The sequence below is a fragment of the Heloderma suspectum genome, chromosome 2 (assembly GCF_057233095.1).
Source record: "Heloderma suspectum isolate Gila_16-S chromosome 2, 16-S_ref, whole genome shotgun sequence".
Classification (NCBI taxonomy): domain Eukaryota; kingdom Metazoa; phylum Chordata; class Lepidosauria; order Squamata; family Helodermatidae; genus Heloderma; species Heloderma suspectum.
In genome coordinates, this window is record NC_139459.1 from 124,545,338 (window position 1) to 124,567,123 (window position 21,786).

A 21,786-nucleotide genomic window follows, 5' to 3' on the forward strand; every position below is an offset into this window, starting at 1 on the left:
AACTATTTGCTGGAACAGATCATATGTCCTTAAATACAATACCAATAGCCACCTTTAGGTGCAGTTTCCAAGATGTTCTTAATTGTATGGGATTGTATCCAACAGTTTGTGCAAGCAGAAAGCTGCTCATGCAACCAATCTTTCTTCTCCTTCCCCCATTGCAAACCACCTGAAAAACCTCTCCAGAGGTGCCCTTTGTCCTATGTCTACAGTTAAACACCTCTCTGACAGCCACTTGCTGCTTCACATGTTACATTGTTCTTGTGCAAATTCCACATGTTTTCCTACACAGAAGTACTATCTGTATATGAAAAAAATAAGATATGGCATGACCCAAAACATTTTGAAGGAATAGTAGAACCACAAGTATTACAAAATATAATAAATGGTTCAAATACATACTATGGATGTAGGTGGAGATTATTAACACTGTACAATTCATATTGGCATTACCTTCAAAAGAGTGGCAAACATGAGAACGTACACACGAACTTTTCAAAATGCAGATACCCAGCTCTGACCTGCAGCATCTAACCTTGTCATAACTAACTTCTCAAAACGGCCTAATTTTTATACAAGTATGTAATGTGTCTTTTCAGGAAATGGTATGCAATTAAAGCCATTGTATAGCTTTTCCATAATCCATGTAGACACTGTCATAGAATTCCTTACACTCCTGTCACACCAACCTTTCTTTTCATTCTTCACTGAATACTTTTTCCTCTCCCTTCCAATGTTTTCTCTCTGTCCACTCCACCTATTTCAGAAGAACAACATATAAATGCTTTTTGCACTTGGACTAAAATGGCTACTAAAAAGACAGAAGCACAAAGTTTTTAAAAACTCCAAGTGCTTACTAAATCCCAAGTTCTTCACAAAGATGGCTCACTGTAATTAATTGCATACTTATCTTTTAAAGCACTCAAGAATAGCAGCCACTGCTTTGAGTGGTGGGGAAGAATGGGGAGTTATCTCAGTAATTAAAAGAAAACAGATAATTCACTGAGATATAACACACATTTCTACAAAGGGTATCCCTGCGAGCACAGGCAAGATCCCACTTGTAACATTAGGAAAAATATTTTGCAACTATCTTGTAAGCATTATTCAAGCACAATAAAACCACTAGAGTGTGATTCAGTAAGATACCTCATGTCAGCTTACTTTTAAGTGGCCACTGTGGGTTGATTTTCCTTGTCCTGTTTAAGGCATGGTTTTTCTAGCAACACTGTTAGCTGTATTACCTAGTTTGGACAATTTCCAGTAAAAAGTTTCAAAAAGACAAGAGGATGATCACTGGTTAATTTGTAAGGCAGTCAAAAACCTTTGGCTTAACTGTTAAGACATTTCCTTGCCTCTCCCATTCCTCCCTTTCCTGTATATCAAAATTTACATGGCAAGTTCCATAGGACAGGGACCTGTGTTCTTTCTTTCTTTCGTGTTTGTGTGTGTGTGTGTGTGTGTGCACGCGCGCGTGCACGCGCGCTTATACTGTTCTCTGTAAAGCACAACATGCACTGAAGGTAGGATATAAAAATAAATTAAAATGAGGCAAGGTGCAGGAATGCTTGTGTCAATCCTCTGCAAAAATATAAACAACAATACACAATTAAGGGGCTTTGCGCTGGATAGGAGACACAAAGGACCTGGACTCCCAAGGTATTTCTCTGGCCAGTCAAAAGGAAGGAAGGCAGGCAGGCAGGCGGGGGGGGGGGGATCGAACATCCCTTCCCATGGCTATTTAGCATCATTCCTTTTAACAAGTCCTCTTTCCTCACACTGGAGTTCTGGATAAATCAGCATGTCTTACTTTTGTTATTGTTTTCTATTGCTTATTTACTTACAGGGGCATCTCCACTAGAGACCTTCCCTTAAGTATCACCACCCCATCCCAACATGAGGCGGGAAAACAGCACAGAGTTTAAGAGCGAGGTTAACAGCGTTGCACAGGCAGCCCCTCCCTCCCAGGAGGGAGCGTCTCCCTAAGGACTGGACGGAACCAGACCACCCACCCTGGTCAGCCTGGAAGAAATCCATTATCTGAAGGAAAGGAAGGGGCAGGTTAGAAAAGCAGATGAGGCGGGGAGGGGATGAGGGAGGGGGGTGGCAGTCAACTAGTCTCAGATCTCCTCATCCTTCCCATACAGGCACCGGTACCTGAGGGGAGCTGAGAGGGAACTCTTCCTGCCCGGGGGCGGTGGCCAGCGCTTGTATCAGCAGGCCCGGGTTTCCACACCACCACCACCCCCTGAAATGGCTTCCGGGATAATCAGCACGACTCCATCCGCCCATCACAAGGAGGAGGAAGGACCTGACCGCGCCGCCGTCAGTAAGCGCCCGACCGCGCCGCCTCCAATGTTCTCAGAGCTTTTTCCTTGTGCGGCTGCCACCAACATCCACAAAGCCCACCACCTCCGCCACTCTCCATGATGCTCTGGCCCCGCCCCCTCCCTGAGGAAGCCCCTCCACCTACCATTCAGCCAGCAGGAAAACAGTGACGTCACCTCAATTGACTTCCTGGCTTACCAATCGTGGTTGCCAAGCCAGCCAGACCGACTGCAAGCCCTCAAGCTCCTCCTCCTTTTCTCCTTCCAGGCACCCCCACTACTCTACACCCCCCTCGCCCCCCACAACCAGAGGACTCTTCCTTTGTTTTAGCTCTGTTACACAGAGACCACCAGAGGGCAGGTCTCCTCTACGTCAACGTGGTGACGTACTACAGGGCAACGGCACGCACGCGCTTGAGGAAGTAGCCTTTTTTTAAAAAGCCATTTTCTTGTTGTGCCCGCACACGTGGTTAGAGAACAGCCCTCTTTTCAGACCCTCTTTCCCTTGACAGGGTGGAGCCAAGACTAGTTTTTAGTTTCAATTTGTAGCTGCAGTTTCCTCCTGTTCCCTAAAAAGCCCCCACCTCAGGCAGTATGAAACAGACAACCAGTAGCCCCTTCGAGATGGAACCTCCATGTTGCCAGCAGTATACCTTTGAGCAACACATGAACAGCAAGGCAGGGCTGTTTCCTTGAGGCCCTTCTTGTAAGTATACAAGAGGCAACTGTGGCTAGCCACTAATGGAAACAGAATTATCAGAGTAAATGGTCTATTTGGTAGGGAGGTTACATCCCATGTAACGGAGCAACGCATACAGCCGAAGTGCTGCTCTCTCCACACTGAATGAAGGTTAGAAGCTGGGTAAAGGGAACACTAAACACTGTGCTTTGCTTAGTTTACCTCAAAAGCAATTTTTTTGGAATTGTTTTTCAACAGGCTACAGCACAGCATAATTCTCAGCAGCTGTCATAACTGCAGATATTCTTTGTTCAATGGATTGTGTTGGAACGTGAACAACTGAGCACAGGTCAGGTTTCACCTGGCACTGTGGGGTGGGGAGAGAACACACCAGGTACAAGCATAAACAATGCAGATTAGAAAAGAGCAGGTGGTGACACCCAATGTGCTGAGTTACAGCACACCCTCATGGTGAAAAGGGAGGAAGAGAAAATAAACTTGAAAGTATCATCTAGTTTAACCCTAAGCTTATTTATATAGCATCATCAATGTACATGGCACTTTATAGCATAAAACAACACATCCCTGCCACAGAAGTGCACATTCTAATAAAATTACATAATAAAACCAAGGAAGGGAAGGGAATTCATTAAACAGGCACAGAGAACAATACAAAAATAAGTAATCAATATTAGCAAGCAATGAATAAAATCTAAGCTAAAATTCCAAAAGTTCTTAACTGAGATTTAAAAACAGAAGTTGAACCAACCATTTGTAAATCCTTTAGAAGAGAATTCCAGGAATAGGGAGCAGCAAGAGAATAAGGATGGAGCCAAGCAGGGAAGTAAAAAATCCTTGTGCGGGTAAGAAATATACCCTTCAAAGAGCGAAGAACGCGAGTGGGGCTGTAATGCGAAATAAGGGCTGAAAGGTAAGGAGGAGCTAGCCCTATTCTAAAAGGAATAGAGAGCCAATGAAGAGATTTCAGAGGTGGAGTGACATGATCAAAGCGACGGGCCAGGAAAATAATCTTAGCAGCGGAACGTTGAATAGAAACCAAAGAATATGAAATGAAGACCAATCGAAAGAAGATAGTAATAGTTAAGTCAAGAAATGACCAGAGCATGAACAAGAATCTTAGCAGAAGAGACAATCCTGGCGATGTCATAGAGGAAGAAATGACAAGACGTCACTAGAGCCTCAATATGAGGAACGAAAGAGAGAGAAGAATAAAAAATGAAGCCGAGACTGTGCTTCCTCAACTGGATGGAGAATAACATTATTAACAGAAATGGAAAATGTATGTTCGGGAGAAGGGGCGGGGAGATGACAAGAAGTTCTGCCTTTGCCATATTAAGTTTCAGATGACAATGAAGCATCCAAGCTGAAATATCCAAGAGAAATACCTTGCATTTCATGGGTAGCAAGCAAAGATTTCGTTTTCAGATCGTTTATGACTGTGTAGGGCCTTTGGCCCTTTCCACCTGTGCTGCTTTTTCATCACACTTTCACTAATTTTAGCCAAATTCAGCAACACCTCCATACTCCTGTGATGGCAGGGGCCAGAGACAACCTTCAGTTATGTATGTGTGGTGGAGGGATATGTTGCTTTTTAAATGTCTCTCATGTGGATGTGTTACCAGCACCAATGCCTGTGATATTACTGCAATGGAAACATTAAATTACTTTTGTCCCAGGATTTGCACTTGATGGAGCAAGAGTCAGGGATGGAAGTGCTTGCTGGGGAGATAAGAACATAAGAGGTGTGTTTGATCAGACCAAAGGCCTATCGCATTCTGTTCCCACAGTGACCAACTAGATGCCTATGGAAAGCCCAGAGCATGTTTGCATGCAAGCATGGATACACACACGCCTCTGTCTGGTAATTCCCTAGCATGTAGAAGAACTCTAAATAATTAAGAGTGAACTAATTGCTATTTAAAAGTCACAAGGAGCAAACACATGAATTTGTGTTTCATGTGATCAGGTTGGTGATATGTTGATGGCAAATCTTTCCTGGATTTCTCATACTACTGTCACAATTGCAAAGTCTCTTCTGATCAGGTCAGCTTCTAGTCTTCTCCTGGATATGCCATCTACTACAGCTTCTTTCCACCCAAACTATTATAGGTGCGTGTAGTTCCTATGGTGACTGGCAGCAGCATGGGATAATGCCATGTTCCTTTATAGCTGCCAGCAAAAGTCAGACCACGGCTCTCTCTGGTATTCTTGGCTTGCTCTCTGCTCTAATGCTGGCTGCTATTAGGAGGTATGCTTTGTGTTGCATGTTTCAATTATTACATAAAATGTCCATTTTTTCAGTCTTACAACAATTACTAATAGGATTTTGGACTACTTTTGTACCAACTTCAGCGGAAGTACACTAACTATGTTGATGGTCCAGTGAGTTGAGTGAATCAGTGAGGCAACAGTTTGTGTGTACCCCTCCCCTCAGCTACCACTTTCAGCCTGTTAAAGATATAAGATATGTGACCCTTAGGTTGTTTTTGGATTTTCAGAAATGTACTGAATGTATCTGATCTTCACAGTGCCTGAGTGCTCAGCTTTTTGACATATACCAACTATATAAAAATGCCATTGTTAGACCCGAAGGAGAAAAATAACCACTTTGACGGAAGAAGCCTATCGGCTGCAACTCTTGTCCCAACCATCCATCCTCTTTCAACTCCCTGTTTTGTTTTTTGGCTTTCACTGCTTTGGATCTGTCACCAGTCTATGACATCATATGAGATTTGCATTGCTGTGTCTTATTCACGCTGCCTTGACTTTCTTTCTAGTAATTGTTTTGGATCCTTTTCAGTCTGGATTCTGACCTTTGCATTCCACTGAGACAGCTCTTATGAAAACTACCGATGATCTTTTTACTCTCAAGTCTTAAGGTCTCTATTCTGTTCTATTTTTCATTATCTTTCTGCCTTTGACATGGTTGATCATGATCTTTTGCTGGATTCCCTTCATGACCTTGGGTTCTGCGACTCAGTCCTTAACTGGTGTTCGGTTGTTTAACGTGTTGGCTAACAGCTGCACTTCATCTTCCTTTCCCCTCTCAGCTGGGGTTCCACAGGGTTCAGTTTTGGACACATTGTTCTCTCTCCATATGCTGTCTTTGGGTAATCTTGTTTGCTCACATGGCCTCCAACATCATTTGCTTGCCAATGATACGCAATTACACCTTTCGACCCCAGAACTTTTTAACCATATTCATGATGGTATTCAGCATGTCTCTTGGATATTTCAGCTTGGATGCTTCATTGCCGTCTGAAACTTAATATGGCAAAGGCAGAACTTCTTGTCCCCCCCTCCCAACATACATTTTCCATTACTGTTAAGACTAATAAAAAGATTCAGGTATAGTGTTTGTGATAGGCCCATCCCTTGAGCCAGATCAGGATTTCTGAATGACCTGGGGGGATCTTCACAGCAATGCTTTCAAGTCTCTCTCAGCTTTCCTGTACTTTTTTAAGAGTTCATCTTGGCTCCATTAGGGGACACATTTCACTGAAGAAAGCAGACTATCCCGCACCCAAGACTGGGGTCTTCACTGGTTCACATGGCACTCTAATGTGCATTGTTTGGGATGGCTTGGGCAGAGTTGCAGAAGTACAGATGCATATCATTGTGCTGAGAGCCTGGCCCCACCCCACCCCATCGCCTTGTTCTGCCCCCTCTGCATTCTCAAGCCACTGCCTGGCACTGGGTATGAGGCCCCCACACAATAGGCATCCAATGGCCAATAGCCCACCAATACCGTGGTGCAAAATATTCAAGATGAGGCTGGACAGCCATCTGTCAGGGATGCTCTGACTTGGATTCATGCATTGAGCAGGGGGTTGGACTTGATGGTCTTTGTAGGCCCCTTCCAACCCTAAGATTCCATGATTCTATAGCACCAGCAGAGTATTTTCTTGGGCTTTTTTCTTGCATAAAAATTGCAATTTTTAAAAAAAATTATTAAAAACTTATACAACATATTATAAACTCATCACATAAAAAGAAATGCAATGCACACTCACAGAAAACAATCGGATTTCAGCTTTGGAGCTTGGAAATATTCTATGGTACCAACAAATTCAATAAACTAAATCCCTCCAGAAGAACTTTTGGGTCTCTGGAGGTGTGAATTCAGATTTGCAATGTTATTGCAAAATGATCATTCCCAATACGAGAAAGCACGATTTTGCTCTATCACTACCATGAATGTATGCGGTAGTTGCTTGGTAGTTCCAGAAGTGATCACTCTGCAGTAAACTTGTCCCCTGCATTGATCCTGCCTTTTCCATTCATAAAAGTGTTATGTAGTGAACACAGTTACTGACTGGGTGGCAGCACTGGAGGAGCAGTTGGTGAGACACCCCTGGGCAGCCTCCCCCCCCACCCCGAACTGGCCCCCCTTCCCTTTGTAAATAGTTCCCCCCCTTCCCCAGTTACCCTGTGTTTATACTTTTTTTTGCAACTCAGCTATAGTTTCAAAACAAAACACCCATGCTTTCTATAAAAAAGAACTTCAGTAACAAAGACAGTACAAAATACAACCTACAAAATACAACCCCAAATACAAAATATATCCCTGCCTGCTAGTGGTTTGTGGTGACCTAGTAGGTGGTGGGGATGGTAGGTAAGCTTTCAGGGATCTACCACCTGGGGGCTATGGAGAGAACTTCTTGCATTTCTTCACCAGGTGGGCCTCTCTCCAGAGCCCAGGTGGGCACTTCTTAGGGGTGAAAGTATGATGGAGCAGCACATTAGCAGCTGTCAGACGCATGCAGTGGCAGAGATCCTCCAATGGTTGGGTCAGAGGGGAACAATTAGGGGAACAACTCTGGTTGTTCCCCTAGACATAGGTCTGGGGTTGCATCATCACTGTCGGTAGGAAGTTCCTGATGATTATGCATGGGCCCTCCCTCCCCTACAAGTTTCCCAACCAGTTTCTCCAGCAGGTCACATTGCGTGTCTATGGAGGCAAGCGGTACCCATCTGTCCCTCCTGCACTCTGCTTTGTGTGCTGCGGCGTGTTCAAACACTTCCTTCTTTCATCTATTGGGTGTCCCATTCAAATGCACGGAGCAGCCGGTTATGCTCTGATGCTGTCTGCCACATCAGGCAATCAAGTGCCTGATGTGCCCTCCAGTTCCAGGCCACTGCCAGAAATGTGGCTGGGGACAAGGTGGCTTTGTGGTTGGATGCCAGGGCTTGAAAGAGCTATTGTTGAAGGCAGTGTCATTGCCTTCCCTCTGAGTAAGCCCCACTACCATGGGCCCTTGTTCATTTTAGAAGGGGAGCTTAGAGTACTGTGCATTACACACTTCCCTCAGAGTGGTGAACTGGAGGAAAACAACAAAGACCCAGCCAAGAAAAGGAGTGAATAGCACCGAGAAAGACACGAGAACAACCACAGGAGACACTGCACTGAGAAAGTGCAGCTTTGTGGCCCACCAGAGCCTACCTGGCTGATGCTTATACTCGAAGCTAGACTCCTGTGAAGTCTGCGGACCTGCAGCATCCATTGATTCACTGACACCCACGGAGGGTTCAGTAGACGTAGTAGCTGTGTGTTATAAATGAAGGTATAGTCAGGGTTTTGTTGTGCGCATGATGGAGGTCTGCTGCCCTGGGGATTCGCTAGGGCACCTCGATAGCCACCTTGTGCTAGGGCATGTGAGACCAGAGCAATCTGTGCTCATGTCCACATGGTGATGTGAGGCTCAGGCCAAGCAGTGCTGCTCAGGCCAAGCATCATAGCAGACAGTGCAACCACAGAGGGTGGAAAGGATGCGGGGGTACTGCAAGTTATCGGAGGGTAAGAAATTGATGGAAAAGCAGTTGGTTCAAGTCCATGAGTGCAAAATCATGAGAAAAACAGGAGTCCAGAAAACACGCCCAGAACATTTGGCTGCTTAAGTTGCATTGCGCCCTCCACTGGGAGGAAAGATGGGGATGCTGGGTTTCTCAGATGGAGTTGTGCTCCTGAAGTGCATTCATGCCTGTGCGCCTGGCTTTAAGCGTAGGATTGGGGGGGATCCCCATTAGGCAAATAACACTGGGCAGTACATCAAGGGTGGAAAGATGAAATGTGCACAGCCCCTTCCAAGAGTGGCTACGGAGGCCATCCACACATCCCCCACCGCAGAGTCTGCAATGCTAGCATCTATTTGAAGAAATGAACAGTTAAAGAATGGACAGAGCGGGAACATGGGGTGGACTTACTCACATTGTCTTCCACTGAAGCCATGTATTCCTGAACATTGATAGTCTGCAGATCATGGCTGAAAAACTCCTCCGATCCTTCCTGGATATGCAAAGGAGGAGCAACAGGCGTTCGGTGAATGGCGATGACCTGACTCACCCACCTTAGTTGGAATGTAGCATCCCCTCTAAGGATGCTATCGAGCTCCTTGTAGAAGGAGCAGGTTGCAGCATTGCTCCCAGAGTGGGAGTTGTGAGTAACCACCCTTTAGTATTCCAGCCGCATGGCTTTGGTCTTGGTCCGGTAGTCCACCGCACTTCACCTGTGCCCCCTGTTGTCCATTTGGCAGGGAAACTGTTAATAGGAATCAATATTCCTGTGACTGGAGTGAAGCACCTCTTGGATTTTCTGCTCCCCCCATACATCAAGGAGATCAAGGATTTCCTCATTCTTCCAGAAAACCCCACAGCCCTTGCTTGCAGACTCTGCTACAGCCATTGAAAACAGCTGCAGAAGAACTACTGCAGCCGAAACCCTGGGGAGAGAAAGGAAGGGCAAGATCCTTAAATAAAGCAAGCTCCAAAAAAATGGAGACCTGAAAGGGTGACGTCATGCACAGTCTGCCTGTGGCTGTTTGCAAGTAAGGATCACTAAAATAAACTATTATCTTCTAAGTTTTGTGTGGAACCAGATTCCTACTTCCAAGGGTTCTAGCCCGCTGGACACAACATCAGATAGCAAAGAAGAGAAGCTAATAAATATCGTCCCCTTCTCAATATCTGCTGAATATATAGCATGGGGAAAAGGTAAACAATACCTTTTCCCAAGAGAACCACCCACAAAGAAATTATGTAGCTGATCACAAAATATTGCCTAAAGAAAGGAGTCTTGCTTTCTTTTTTTACTGCACATTTTCTAATTCAGTAAGGAATCTGTCAGAATCAAACTAATAACTTGCTCCTAAGGAATGTAGCCAGAGGCAAAGGAAAAAGTATACAAAACTTGATTCTATGCATTAGCTGAGTAAAACAGTAGATCAAGCCATTTTCTAATGAAAAGTTATGTCTGGTTTTAGGGGTTTAACTTTTCAGAGACCAGCAGATTTTCTGGGCCATACTCAATAGACATGAGGTACTGGCCAGATCTTTCAGGCCTCAGCATCACCCGACATGAATTAAGAGTGTGCCTGAACACATGCCCCAAACTCCCTTGCTGGTGCACGCTGATGTGAAAAATGGTAGGCAGACAAGCTGTCTCTCAGGGAAGCTTGTCATCCATTTCTATATGGATGATCTTGTGGAAGAGCCCACAATGAGCTTCTAAAGAACCACAGGGTTTCCTGGGACACATCTTAAAAGCTACTGGGTAGGGTGCATTGCTTTTGCCTCATGTACGTTCCCATATCAGCATCACTTGTCCAATCAGGCCCTGCTTTGTGCTCCTTCTAGATGTGACGGGAAAACTATTGCAGCTAAAAACAGGCCCTTCATGTCAATTGCCTCAATGCTGTGGAGAGATCTTCCCTCAGAAGCGTGTGGCTCCATTTTCAGGAAGGGCTGTAAGGCACATCTGTCTAGTTTTTGGTTTGCTCAGTCTGTTGGATCATTTTTCAGCTGTCTCATTCTATATTTTAATTTGTATTTGTGTTTTAATTGTATAAACCTCCTTGAGTAGTGGAAAGGGGGCATATATATATATATATATATATACACACACACACACACACACACATACATACATACACACACACACACACACACACACAGTCAGGGCCAGAAATATTGGAAAAGGATAACTGTTTTGGCAGTTGGCCTCTGTACACCACCACATTGAAGTTGAAAGGAAACACACCCAGATGGGAGCCAAGTCAGGACTTTCAGCTGTAATTCAAGGGGTTGACAAAAGTGGGGCACTAACCATTCAGGAAGGACAGCCAGTGGCATATACACACACACCCATCGTTGGTGGCTCATAAGTAATGGAACGAATGGCTGACAAGCAGCTGTATGGCCAGGTGTGGCCTGTTCCCTGGGTACCCTATGACCAATCAAGCAGAGAAAAGGCCTGGAGGTGATTCTGAGTGTTACATTTGCATTTGGTAGCTGTGAGGTGTCCATGCGAGTGAAGGAGGCCATCATTAGGCTGAGGAAACAAAATAAACCCATCAGAGACATAGCAAAAACAGTGGGAGTGGCCAACACAGCAGTTTGGAACATCCTGAAAAAGAAGGAATTAACTGGCAAGCTCAGCAACAGCAAAAGGCCCGGAAGACCACGGAAGACAACTAAAGTGGATGACCGTAGAATTCTGCTCATGGTGAAGAGGAACCCTTTCACAACATCTAGCCAGGTCAAGAACACTCTTGAGGAGGTAGGCATGTCATTGTCAACATCTACAGTCAAGAGACGGCTTTATGAATGTAAATACAGAGGCTTCACAAAAAGGTGCAAACCACTGGTAACGCTCAAGAACAGAAAGGCCAGATTAGACTTTGCCAGCAAACACCTAAAAAAGCCTGCCCAGTTCTGGAATAAGATTATTTGGACCGATGAAACCAAGATTAACTTGTACCAGAATGATGGGAAGAGAAAAGTATGGAGAAGGAAAGCAACAGTTCATGATCCAAAGCATACCACATCATCTGTCAAACATGGTGGAGGCAGTGTTATGGCATGGGCATGTATGGCTGCCAATGGAACCGGGTCACCGGTGTTTATTGATGACCTGACTGCTGATAAAAGCTGCAGGATGAATTCTGAAGTGTATAGGGCTATACTTTCTACTCAGATTCAGCCGAATGCTGCCAAACTGATAGGACGCCACTTCATATTGCAGATGGATAATGATCCCAAACATACAGCAAAAGCTACCGAAGAGTTTCTCAAGGCAAAGAAGTGGGATGTTCTTCAATGGCCAAGTCAGTCAACTGATCTCAACCCAAGAGAGCATGCTTTTCACTTACTGAAGACAAGACTGAGGGCAGAAAGACCCACAAACAAGCAGCAGCTGAAGGCAGCTGCAGTAAAGGCCTGGCAAAGTGTCTCGAGGGAGGAAACTCCGCATTTGGTCATGTCCATGGGTTCCAGACTTCAGACTTCATTGACTGCAAAGGATTTTCATCCAGGTATTAAAGGCAATCCTTAAGTTTGAAATGATGTTGGTTTGTTCCATTACTTATGAGCCACCAACAATGGGTGTGTGTGTGTGCCGCTGGCTATCCTTCCTGAATGGTTAGTGCCCCACTTTTGTCACACCCCTTGAATTACAGCTGAAAGTCCTGACTTGGCTCCCATCTGGGTGTGTTTCCTTTCAACTTCAATGTGGTGGTGTACAGAGGCCAACTGCCAAAACAGTTATCCTTGTCCCAATATTTCTGGCCCTGACTGTGTATTAGAATATACGGTCCTACGCGGGCAGTCGTGAAATGGTCATACGTAACGTTGACATTTATAGGGAATGGCAACATTGTGCCACACACACATCTCTTGGTGTGCAATCACGTACGCCCCATCCCATTACCTCTTTGTGACCACATCAGCGTCACAATCCTTGTCAGCATGACATAACTGCCTATGCATCTACAACAGTCACCATGTCCTCCACCTGGGACAGAGAGATGGGTACCCACGAAGGCTTGCTTGCTAACCATCAAAAACAAATAAAGGCATTGAGAATGCAGGCACAGAGTCCAAAACATGGCACAGTCATGACCTAACAACTCAGGAAGAACAGAAACATAAAACCGTTAAAATACTGAGCACCTTAGTCACAGTTGGATTTGGCAGAGTTTCCTGTAGCACCTGTGATGCTTCATACATGGCAATATTCCAAACTGCTCCCCTTGACTTATTAGCTAACTGTAGAGTGAGTGATCGTCATGTATTCTCCTCACTCTACCACAGAAACACTAAGAACCAAATTGTGAAGTGAAGAGAGCTACCACTACTCTCTCAACTTTTAGAATGAAGAACATAAGCAAAGTATCATCTGTCTTGTAAGTCCAACCAGTGATTACATATCCTCTTTCTCATGGGATACATACATACAAACACACAGGCATTTTGAATATACTTCTGCCAGTGGTGGTGGGGGGGAGTTAAAAGGAGTTTCATTAGCCTTACAAAAAATATTTTGTTTCTGTTCTCAACTCTTGGGAACATTATTAAAACAGTATTTTTGTAATTTCTTTGCCTTCTAGAAAGCAATGAGACAGAGTTCTTTGGCTTGGAAAAGGTAATTTTTAAAAGACGCATACAGCAATTAACAGAGCCCAAGTAATGTTATGTGGGAATAACAGTTCAGCTCTATATTGTACGAAAATGTCAGAACACTTAAGCCAAGTGAAGATTCACAGACCCAGGAGCTATCACTGGGCTTCATCACACAAGGCTAAAAAATTTACCAGGGCTTCTGTTTCCGGAAACTTTGAGGGATTAGATCAGGTCCTTTCTACGTGGCTTTAAAAAAAAACCCTAAACTTCTATGTGTTTCATTACAAAGCCACTAGGTGGCGCTGTTGTTTTATTTACAATTGTTGTTCAGTCGTGTCCGACTCTTCGTGACCCCATGGACCATAGCACGCCAGGCCTTCCTGTCCTCCGCTGTCTCCCGGAGCGTGCTCAAGTTCATATTCATTGCATCGTTGATGCTATCTAGCCATCTCATCCTCTGCCGTCCCCTTCTCCTTTTGCCTTCAGTCTTTCCCAGCATCAGGGTCTTTTCCAGTGACTTTTCTCTTCGCATTAGGTGGCCAAAATATTTGAGCTTCAGCTTCAGTATCTGTCCTTCCAATGAGCACTCAGGGTTGATTTCCTTTAGGATGGACTGATTTGACCTCCTTGCAGTCCAGGGGACTTGTAAGAGTCTTCTCCAGCACCACAGTTCGAAAGCATCAATTCTTCAGCGCTCAGCCTTCCTTATAGTCCAGCTCTCACAGCCATACATTACTACTGGGAAAACGATAGCTTTGATTAGACGGACCTTTGTCGGCAAGGTGATGTCTCTGCTTCTTACTATGCTGTCTAGGTTTGCCATAGCTTTTCTCCCAAGGAGCAAGCATCTTTTAATTTCATGGCTACAGTCACCGTCTGCGGTGATCTTGGAGCCCAAGAAAATAAAATCTGTCACAGCTTCCATTTCTTCCCCTTCTATATGCCAGGAAGTGATGGGGCCAGATGCCATGATCTTAGTTTTTTTAATGTTGAGTTTCAAACCAGCTTTTGCACTCTCCTATTTCAACAGAATGTCCTCATTTATATCTACTCCATAGCAGGAAGAGGGAAAATGCCGGACTTTTGTCATCATGGAAAACACATTCCCCGGAGGAGGGCTGTGTCGTGTCCAGAACCTGCAAACTTCTGCGAGTAAGCAATCTCTATAGCAGGATGAAAGCCCTGTGTGAAGGAGCCCAGAGAAGTTAATTTTCCAAGTCTTCTATCATACACAATCAAGTATTATCTCTTCCCCTTGTAAGCTTCAAAGGTTGTGCATTAAAACAAACCCCTCCCCCCAAAACACACCCACAAAATCCATGTGTACATGTTCCTGCTTTATCATTCTGTAGTTTTAGGAATCATACAATATCAGAAGAGTGCAAGAAATAATTCTGTCTGACTACTAGATGCTAAACTGTAAGATATCCTGAATCACATGGTTTATTGTTGGGTTAAAACTCTACTGAGACCTGCTTGCTGCTGGAGCAACAGCTTCCTTTCAGCTCCTAATATTCTGCAATCTAGTTTTCTAGCCTGGACTGATCTCTTGTGCTGCTGACCTCTGCCAAGACACTTCTCCTTGGACTGTGCTTGTTTTGGACTGCTCATCTATGCTTGACCTCAGCTTTGCCTTAAGACCCTGCTTTGGACTGCCTCTCTTTCTGAGCAGTAACTATCCTTCTGATGTCTGACTGCCTTTTGACCTTGCTATAGGGATTGCAGGACAACAACATTGCTCCCTGATGCAGAGCTAAAAATTAACTCACTTTTAAGATTATTTTTATTTTATTTTTAGTAGAACTGATTATACCATCCTTGGAATGCCTTATGCAGAGGACTGCCATATATATCTAGATTCTGCTGCTATGAGATCATCATAATCCAGTCTGGCATTAAAATCCTCAGCCATAAGGACATATGAACTGTTCCTGATCATCTTCAGCTGCATAAAGGCAGGCTTGCCCAAGGTAGTGAGCTGTGCCTGGAGAAGAAATCTCTGGGGACTGTGCCCTTCAGAGGCAGCTTTATTATGAGGGTTCTCTGGGCGCTATCCTACCACTGCCAATGCATGCCCCCTGCCTTTACTTCTAAAAAAAGAAACTCTTCACCACACCGCCCTTAGCTTCTCCAATTGTGGCAGCCAGCTTTTGCTGGGTTGCCATGCTGGAAACAGGAACTATTGGTCCAGCGCAGCAGCTTCATTTTTAAAATTGCAGCACATGCACAGTGCCTTTCCCCGGAGCAGAAAGGATGTTGAGCCTGCCTGGTGCCAACCACCAGGCAGTGCAAGCTCCCCTCGTTAAGAGGGAAAGGTAAGCAAAAACTGGACTCAGCTCAGGTTCTTAGTTTGAACTGGCCAATGAAAACACACCACTTCCCACCCAAGGTAGGGGTCGTACTGGCCAATGGGGGTGTTGCCCAGGGACAAAGCCAGCCAATTAACTGCATTGGCAGGTTCTGCTAGTTGGCTGGAGCCATTTGTGGGCATGTTGCTGCTGGGAGGTAGATTGAGTGACTCAAAGGTGAGGCAGCGCCTCCATTTGCACTCCAGCCATTTTCACACCTATGGACAGAGGAGAAAAGAGAGACTGTTTTCATGATTATACTCACTTATATGATCATCTTCTTGCTTTTTAAATGTTCTCTAGTAACTATTGGCTTGGAGTTTATATGGCTGATCCTGACTGTGGCATGATAAAGATGTGATATTGTATTGTTAAATTAGTTCCCAACATTGTTTTGAGTAGATGAATTAAAAATGGCAATTCCATTTAACAGATTCTGTATGTTTCATTTTGCTATAGTAGATCAAAATAAGTAATTTTCTTATTAGGCCCACAGTGTGCCTGATTTTTATAAATCCAGTGGTTGTGTATATACCCGGTGGCCCAAAAGTAGGTATGCAGTTGTTTAGAATGTTGATGGGAGGGGGGGAGAATGTGTGAGCAGAAGATTTGTGGGTAGTCAGAATGACAGTTGGGAAGAGTAAGTGACAGGGAGTGACAGTTAAATCAGTTAAGTGTAGAGAGTGAGGGGAGTAAGGCCCTTAAGTAGGTATACAGTTGTTTAGTTATTTTTTTTACTGATATTGCGAATAATGGCAGCGAACTTGAGTCAAAAACAAAGAAAGTGGATTCTAAAGCAGTACTGGAAGATTGAAAATGCCGAACGGGTGCGCACAGCATGGCAAGAAGCATCTGACACTCCTCCACCAACAAGTCTGACAATTTATCGTCTTAGAGATAAATTTGAAGCAACAGGTGCAGTGACTAATGCACCGAAATCTAGACGTCCTAGGACATCTGTGACAGAGGAAAATGAGATGAGAGTCATTCTGACATTTGTGAACAGTCCGAAAAAGTCCACACGACGTGCGTCTAAGCAGCTATCATAACCTAGATCATCCTTGCAACGCTTAATGCGTAAATTGAAATTGAAGCCTTACCGTCCAAGACTGTTACATGGTCTTCTGGAGGACGACCCAGACCGTCAGTTGCAATTCTGTGAGATGATGCATAACCAAATCTCTAACGAACCAGACCTTCTTGATAAGATCATCTGGTCAGATGAGGCTTCTTTCAAGTTGTCAAGCCACATGAACAGGCATAACTGTGTGTATTGGGCAGATGAAAATCCTCATTTGACTATCACATCTCAACTGAACCAGCCAGGCGTCACAGTATGGGGTGCACTGCCCAGCAAAGGTGTTGTAGGAGCAGTTTTCTTCGATGTAACTGTGGATAGTAACAATTACCTAAACAAGTTACGTGACGTGGCAGTGCCACAATTCAGAACCAGGGCTAACTTGGCCGAAATGCTCTTCCAACAAGATGGGGCACCTCCTCATTATGCTTTTGCAGTAAGGGACTATCTTGACAACACCTTCCCACAGCATTGGATTGGACGACACGGCAGCATTGAATGGCCTCCACGTTCACCTGACTTAACACCAATGGACTTCTTTTGGGGGGGCATAGTAAAGAATAAGGTTTTTGAGAGGAATCCCCCGACAGTGGACAAATTAAAAAAGTTCATCTCGGAAGCATTTATGGACATTGATGCGGACTGGAATTTGTCGTACTGTGTGTCACAGTGTTCTGGACAGGTTCAAGGAATGTTGCAACTTTGATGGAATACATTTTGAGCACTTAAACAAATGTAAATGTAATAAACAATGTAATAAAATGCAAATAAACTATACTGTATACCTACTTTTGGGCCACTCTGTATTGGAGCAATGTTTCCCAGTCTTTTTGCAATCAGACAAATATCTTGATTAGAGTTATACGGGGAAGAAGAAGGAGCGAGGGAGCAGGCAAAGGGAACATCAGGGCCTGCTCCAGTTGGACTGTCCCTCCTTTGGGAGATGAGAGGGGTGAACAGAGCCATCCCACCAGCCCTTCTGACAGACTATTTAATTCTTTTTTCTCCCCTCCCCGTTGCCTTTTCCTTGTGTGTTGTGTCTTTTTTAGATTGTAAGCCTGTGGGCAGGGACTGTCTTCTTTGTTCACTGATTGTAAGCTGCTCCGGGAGCCTTTTTTGGCTAAGGAGCGGGATAAAAATACAATAAATAAATAAATATCCCTATGCATCTATTCTTTATCTTTCCCAGGTATTGGTATCATTTGTAATTCTACAAGTTTGTCACAATGGCGGAATTCCCCGCCCCGCCCAAATATCACTGAACAGAGACACATGTGATAAAGTAGCTCTGGTTTGAATTTTATAAAAAATCTCTGGGTAATTCATCCAATTGTGGCACTTTAAATGGCTTCATATTTTTAATTATTTTTTCCTATTCCATCATGCTCTAGCTCAAGGTATTTTTGGTGCAAATTTTTGCTGATTGTTCTAAATTTTTTTCCAGAAATATTTTTATATTTTTGTGTCTGGTTTGCCTGAGTACAAGTTAGAGAAGAACATTTCAATTTTCCTTATAGTCTCTTCTGTTTTATACAGTATTGTTATTAACTGTTTTGATCTTATTTATTTGATTTTTGGTTCTCAGTTTCTTAATTAAGTTTGCAAATCATTTTGTTTTTGTTATCACATTCATAATATTTCTGATTTGAATATTGCATAGTTCTAATAACTTTCAATAAACTTGTTTTCCCTGGATTGTTTTTTAAATTTTGTATCTCCATCAGTAGTTCTTGCTTTACTCTATTGTTTTTTCTAATGAAGCTAAGCTCACTACAGCCTTCATTGTGCCCCAAATCATGGCAGTTTAAATTTCTTGTGTCATTAAGTTCATAAAATTGTGTAACTGCAGTCTTGATGTTCTGTACAGACTTCTATTTTAGCAATAAACAGTATTATCCTGTGTTTGGTCATTCTATTCTTGCATACTTATTTATTTGTTTATTTAATTCATTCATTCATTCATTTATTTATACCCCGCCTTTCTCACTGCCTTTCTCACTTCTTTCACTGGCATATAGATTGATTTGGGGATATTTTTCTAAATTATGGGATTAAATATTTTTTGTATTTTGGTCAGTGCCAGCCAAAAGGTCAAAAGTTTAGTTAAAGTTATTGAAGCCAGGATATTGGCTCAGAAAGCCAAAGGCCTGCAAACAGAGGCACACTATTTTGTCCGTTCTCTTCCACACACGGAACAGGGCATCACTGGTCCATGACAGATGTCAAGCACATCAACGGGCACATAAAAAGAGTATGAAATGCCCTGAACCATCGTCCTACATGCTCTGCAGAATGTAGCACAGCACCCAAAACTGATTGGTTTCCTTTACCCAAGGAAAGAAGACATTAAAATGAAAAAAAAGTGTGACAATTGTGGGAAGCTGGTTTATAAAATGCACCTCACCGGCTACCAGACCTGGGATCATTGCCTTTAGGTCAGTCACATTGTATTCCTTTCAGGTGAAATGTTCAGGACTGAAATGTTGAGGTTTGGATTCTCAATGCTGAATTTAAATGCTTATTCTTCTAAGCTGTCAAGTCAAGGTCCAATACACTGAATATCTAATTGATGTTTCAGTCAAGGTTAGAGTTTTATTAAAAATACATGTGTAGTTATTTACTTTTTATGCATTTCTGGTAGCATGGGGTTGAATTATACTCCAGAGAGCACACTTTTAAGTTGTGTGCTTTTTCCTTGGGACGAGGTCTCTTGAGTGTATTGGAACCCATACTAACTTCTTCTAACATACAAGTTGAAAATGTTTAAGGACTCTTTTATAATACGCCATCACAACTCTGGGGTAAAATAATCACCCCATGAGATGAAAAATGTCACCATTGTCTTCAGAGGTAATGGTTAATTTAAAATACATATTGATCATGTTGGTCAAGAGCTGTGAACAACCTGAGATACAGGACAGAAATGATAAGAAGTGTTCAGACAGGAGGAAAAAAATTCCAAACCCTGTTCAATGAGCTATGAGGGATGAAAGACCCCATATTAATGCTGACTTAGACATAATAGCATCATCACCTACAGAGTACACTTTTCCTTTAGCTGTAACAGTGGATCTTTCTTCCAACATTAGACATGCCATACAGGAGAAGAACTATACTGATGCTCAGACTTGAAAGAAAGGCTTAAGGAACAATCTTATAGTCCCTGTGAGGAGTGTTATCTCTGGATGTTTTTCCAGCATGAAATATGCCATACAGGAGAAGTGCCATACTGGTGCTCAGTCTAAAAAAAAAGTATTACAGTATATATTGGTTTAGTGTATTGCCAATTCAATATGTGCAAGTTGTATATAGAAAGGTACTAAAACTATTTACCAGTATTTCGGTGCATAGATCAGTGATGATCACACAGCAACCTGTGTGGTAGCTTTAAACTAATCAACACACAGGAAACATCACAACCCACCCATACTACACAAGACAGGACACTGATGTTCTGTCTGATGTAAAATTTAAAAAAGGATATGAAACACACACAACGTAAAATGAATTGAAGTAATGTAACTTTAAAAAATTGTAGGAAGGGACAAAGATTCAGCTGCCTAATAGCTGAATCACAAGACAAAAAGCAGTGGATAATCACACACAAAACAGACTGGCAAATAGGGGTGTGCACTCACAAGAAATGAAACTTAAAATAAAATTGGAATGGAAAAGAATTGGAAAATTTTGCAGAAGGAAAACTACAGACAAAATAGAATATTGTAATAGTACGCATTCAAGAAAAAGAACTGAAAGACAAGGAACAAGAACTGAATTCAAAATAAGTTTATTTTTTCCTCTTAATGCTAAGGAAAATGGGTAGGGGGATTAACTATCAAATACTATTAAGATTGACGCAGCATAGAAGCAAAGATCAGTGTAGAAAACAAAATGATTGCTGTGCAGGAAAAAAGACTGGGTAGAAGGAATGATGAGATTCTTTTAAACACTGAATGTAATACTAGAGGTATACGGGGGGGATTAGTATAAAGAACACCATCTTTTCTTTCAAATTACATGAACAGGTCTGGTCTCATGACTCTTCATTGGATGTTTTTAGAACACAAATTAGTACACTCTTCTCCTTCTGCTTCACCCTCATCTTTTACCAGGCAGTAATTGTTGAATTGCTTTGAGCATTTTAGTAACTAGCTCTACTGTGAGACTGTTAGGTAAAAAGAAAAAACGCCGTAAGTAGCTAGCAACTCGGTCACACAGGCATGCCATGTGACCAATGGGTCAGCTTAAGCCAAGAGCATGCACAGAGAGAGAGCTGATGGAAAAATACTGAGCCGTTATGAGTGACTATAAAAGGGTTGGGTGTGCCACGCTCTGGGTCCAGACTGCTCTGTACCCGTTTTGCAAAACGATCAATAAAACTTTGTTGGCTCCACTGTCGCCTGCCTGGCCTCTCATTTGACCAGAAGCAAGAACTTTTTCTAACAATTTGGTGCCATGACTCGGATCACTCCTTCTGGGGCACGTCCTCGTGCGTCGAGCCAAGGGGCCGCGGTAGGGAAGTGGCCACAGGCGGTTAAGTTATACTGCCTTCCCCTCCTGGTGGCGGGGAGACGCTCGGGGACCAACGCCATTGTAAGGGAGACCGAGAACACCCTTTTAAGGCACCGGCAGTGGATCCATGAGGCAGCTGGACGCAGCTACGGGTGAAGTACTGAGACTTCAGGGTAAGTGGCAACTTACATTTGGGGAATTCGCAGGACAGTGGTGTGTGTGTGTGTGTCGAGATTTATGTGAGACACCTCAGGGCGAAGAGAGTGAGGAGCCCCGATCTGCATTTCCCTACCCCTGGGACGGGCTGGGTCAGAGGAGAGCGAAGCATACGAATTGCTGACTGAGACTACTGCTGTCATGGGCGGATCCCACTCTAGACCTGAAGAAAAGTCTCAGACACCCCTGGGATGTTGTTTGTGCAATTGG

General features: G+C 43.5%; 1 protein-coding gene across 8 annotated transcripts in view; it reads right to left on the bottom strand.

The window, feature by feature from the left end:
- LOC146352694 (E3 ubiquitin-protein ligase RNF38-like) overlaps positions 1–2,783 on the bottom strand; it is a 61,912-nt gene extending 59,129 nt beyond the window's left edge. For 4 of the 8 annotated variants that reach the window (XM_084834655.1, XM_084834661.1, XM_084834654.1 and 1 more), the window contains exon 1: positions 2,158–2,442. In XM_084834655.1, the coding sequence (XP_084690781.1) occupies positions 2,158–2,292 (135 nt within the window). In that variant the 5' untranslated portion in view covers positions 2,293–2,442. Of the gene's footprint in view, positions 1–689; positions 758–2,157; positions 2,443–2,473 lie in introns of those variants that run through there. The other 4 variants (XM_084834658.1, XM_084834656.1, XM_084834660.1 and 1 more) reach the window with 2 other exon arrangements.
- Positions 2,784–21,786: the final 19,003 nt, after the last annotated feature.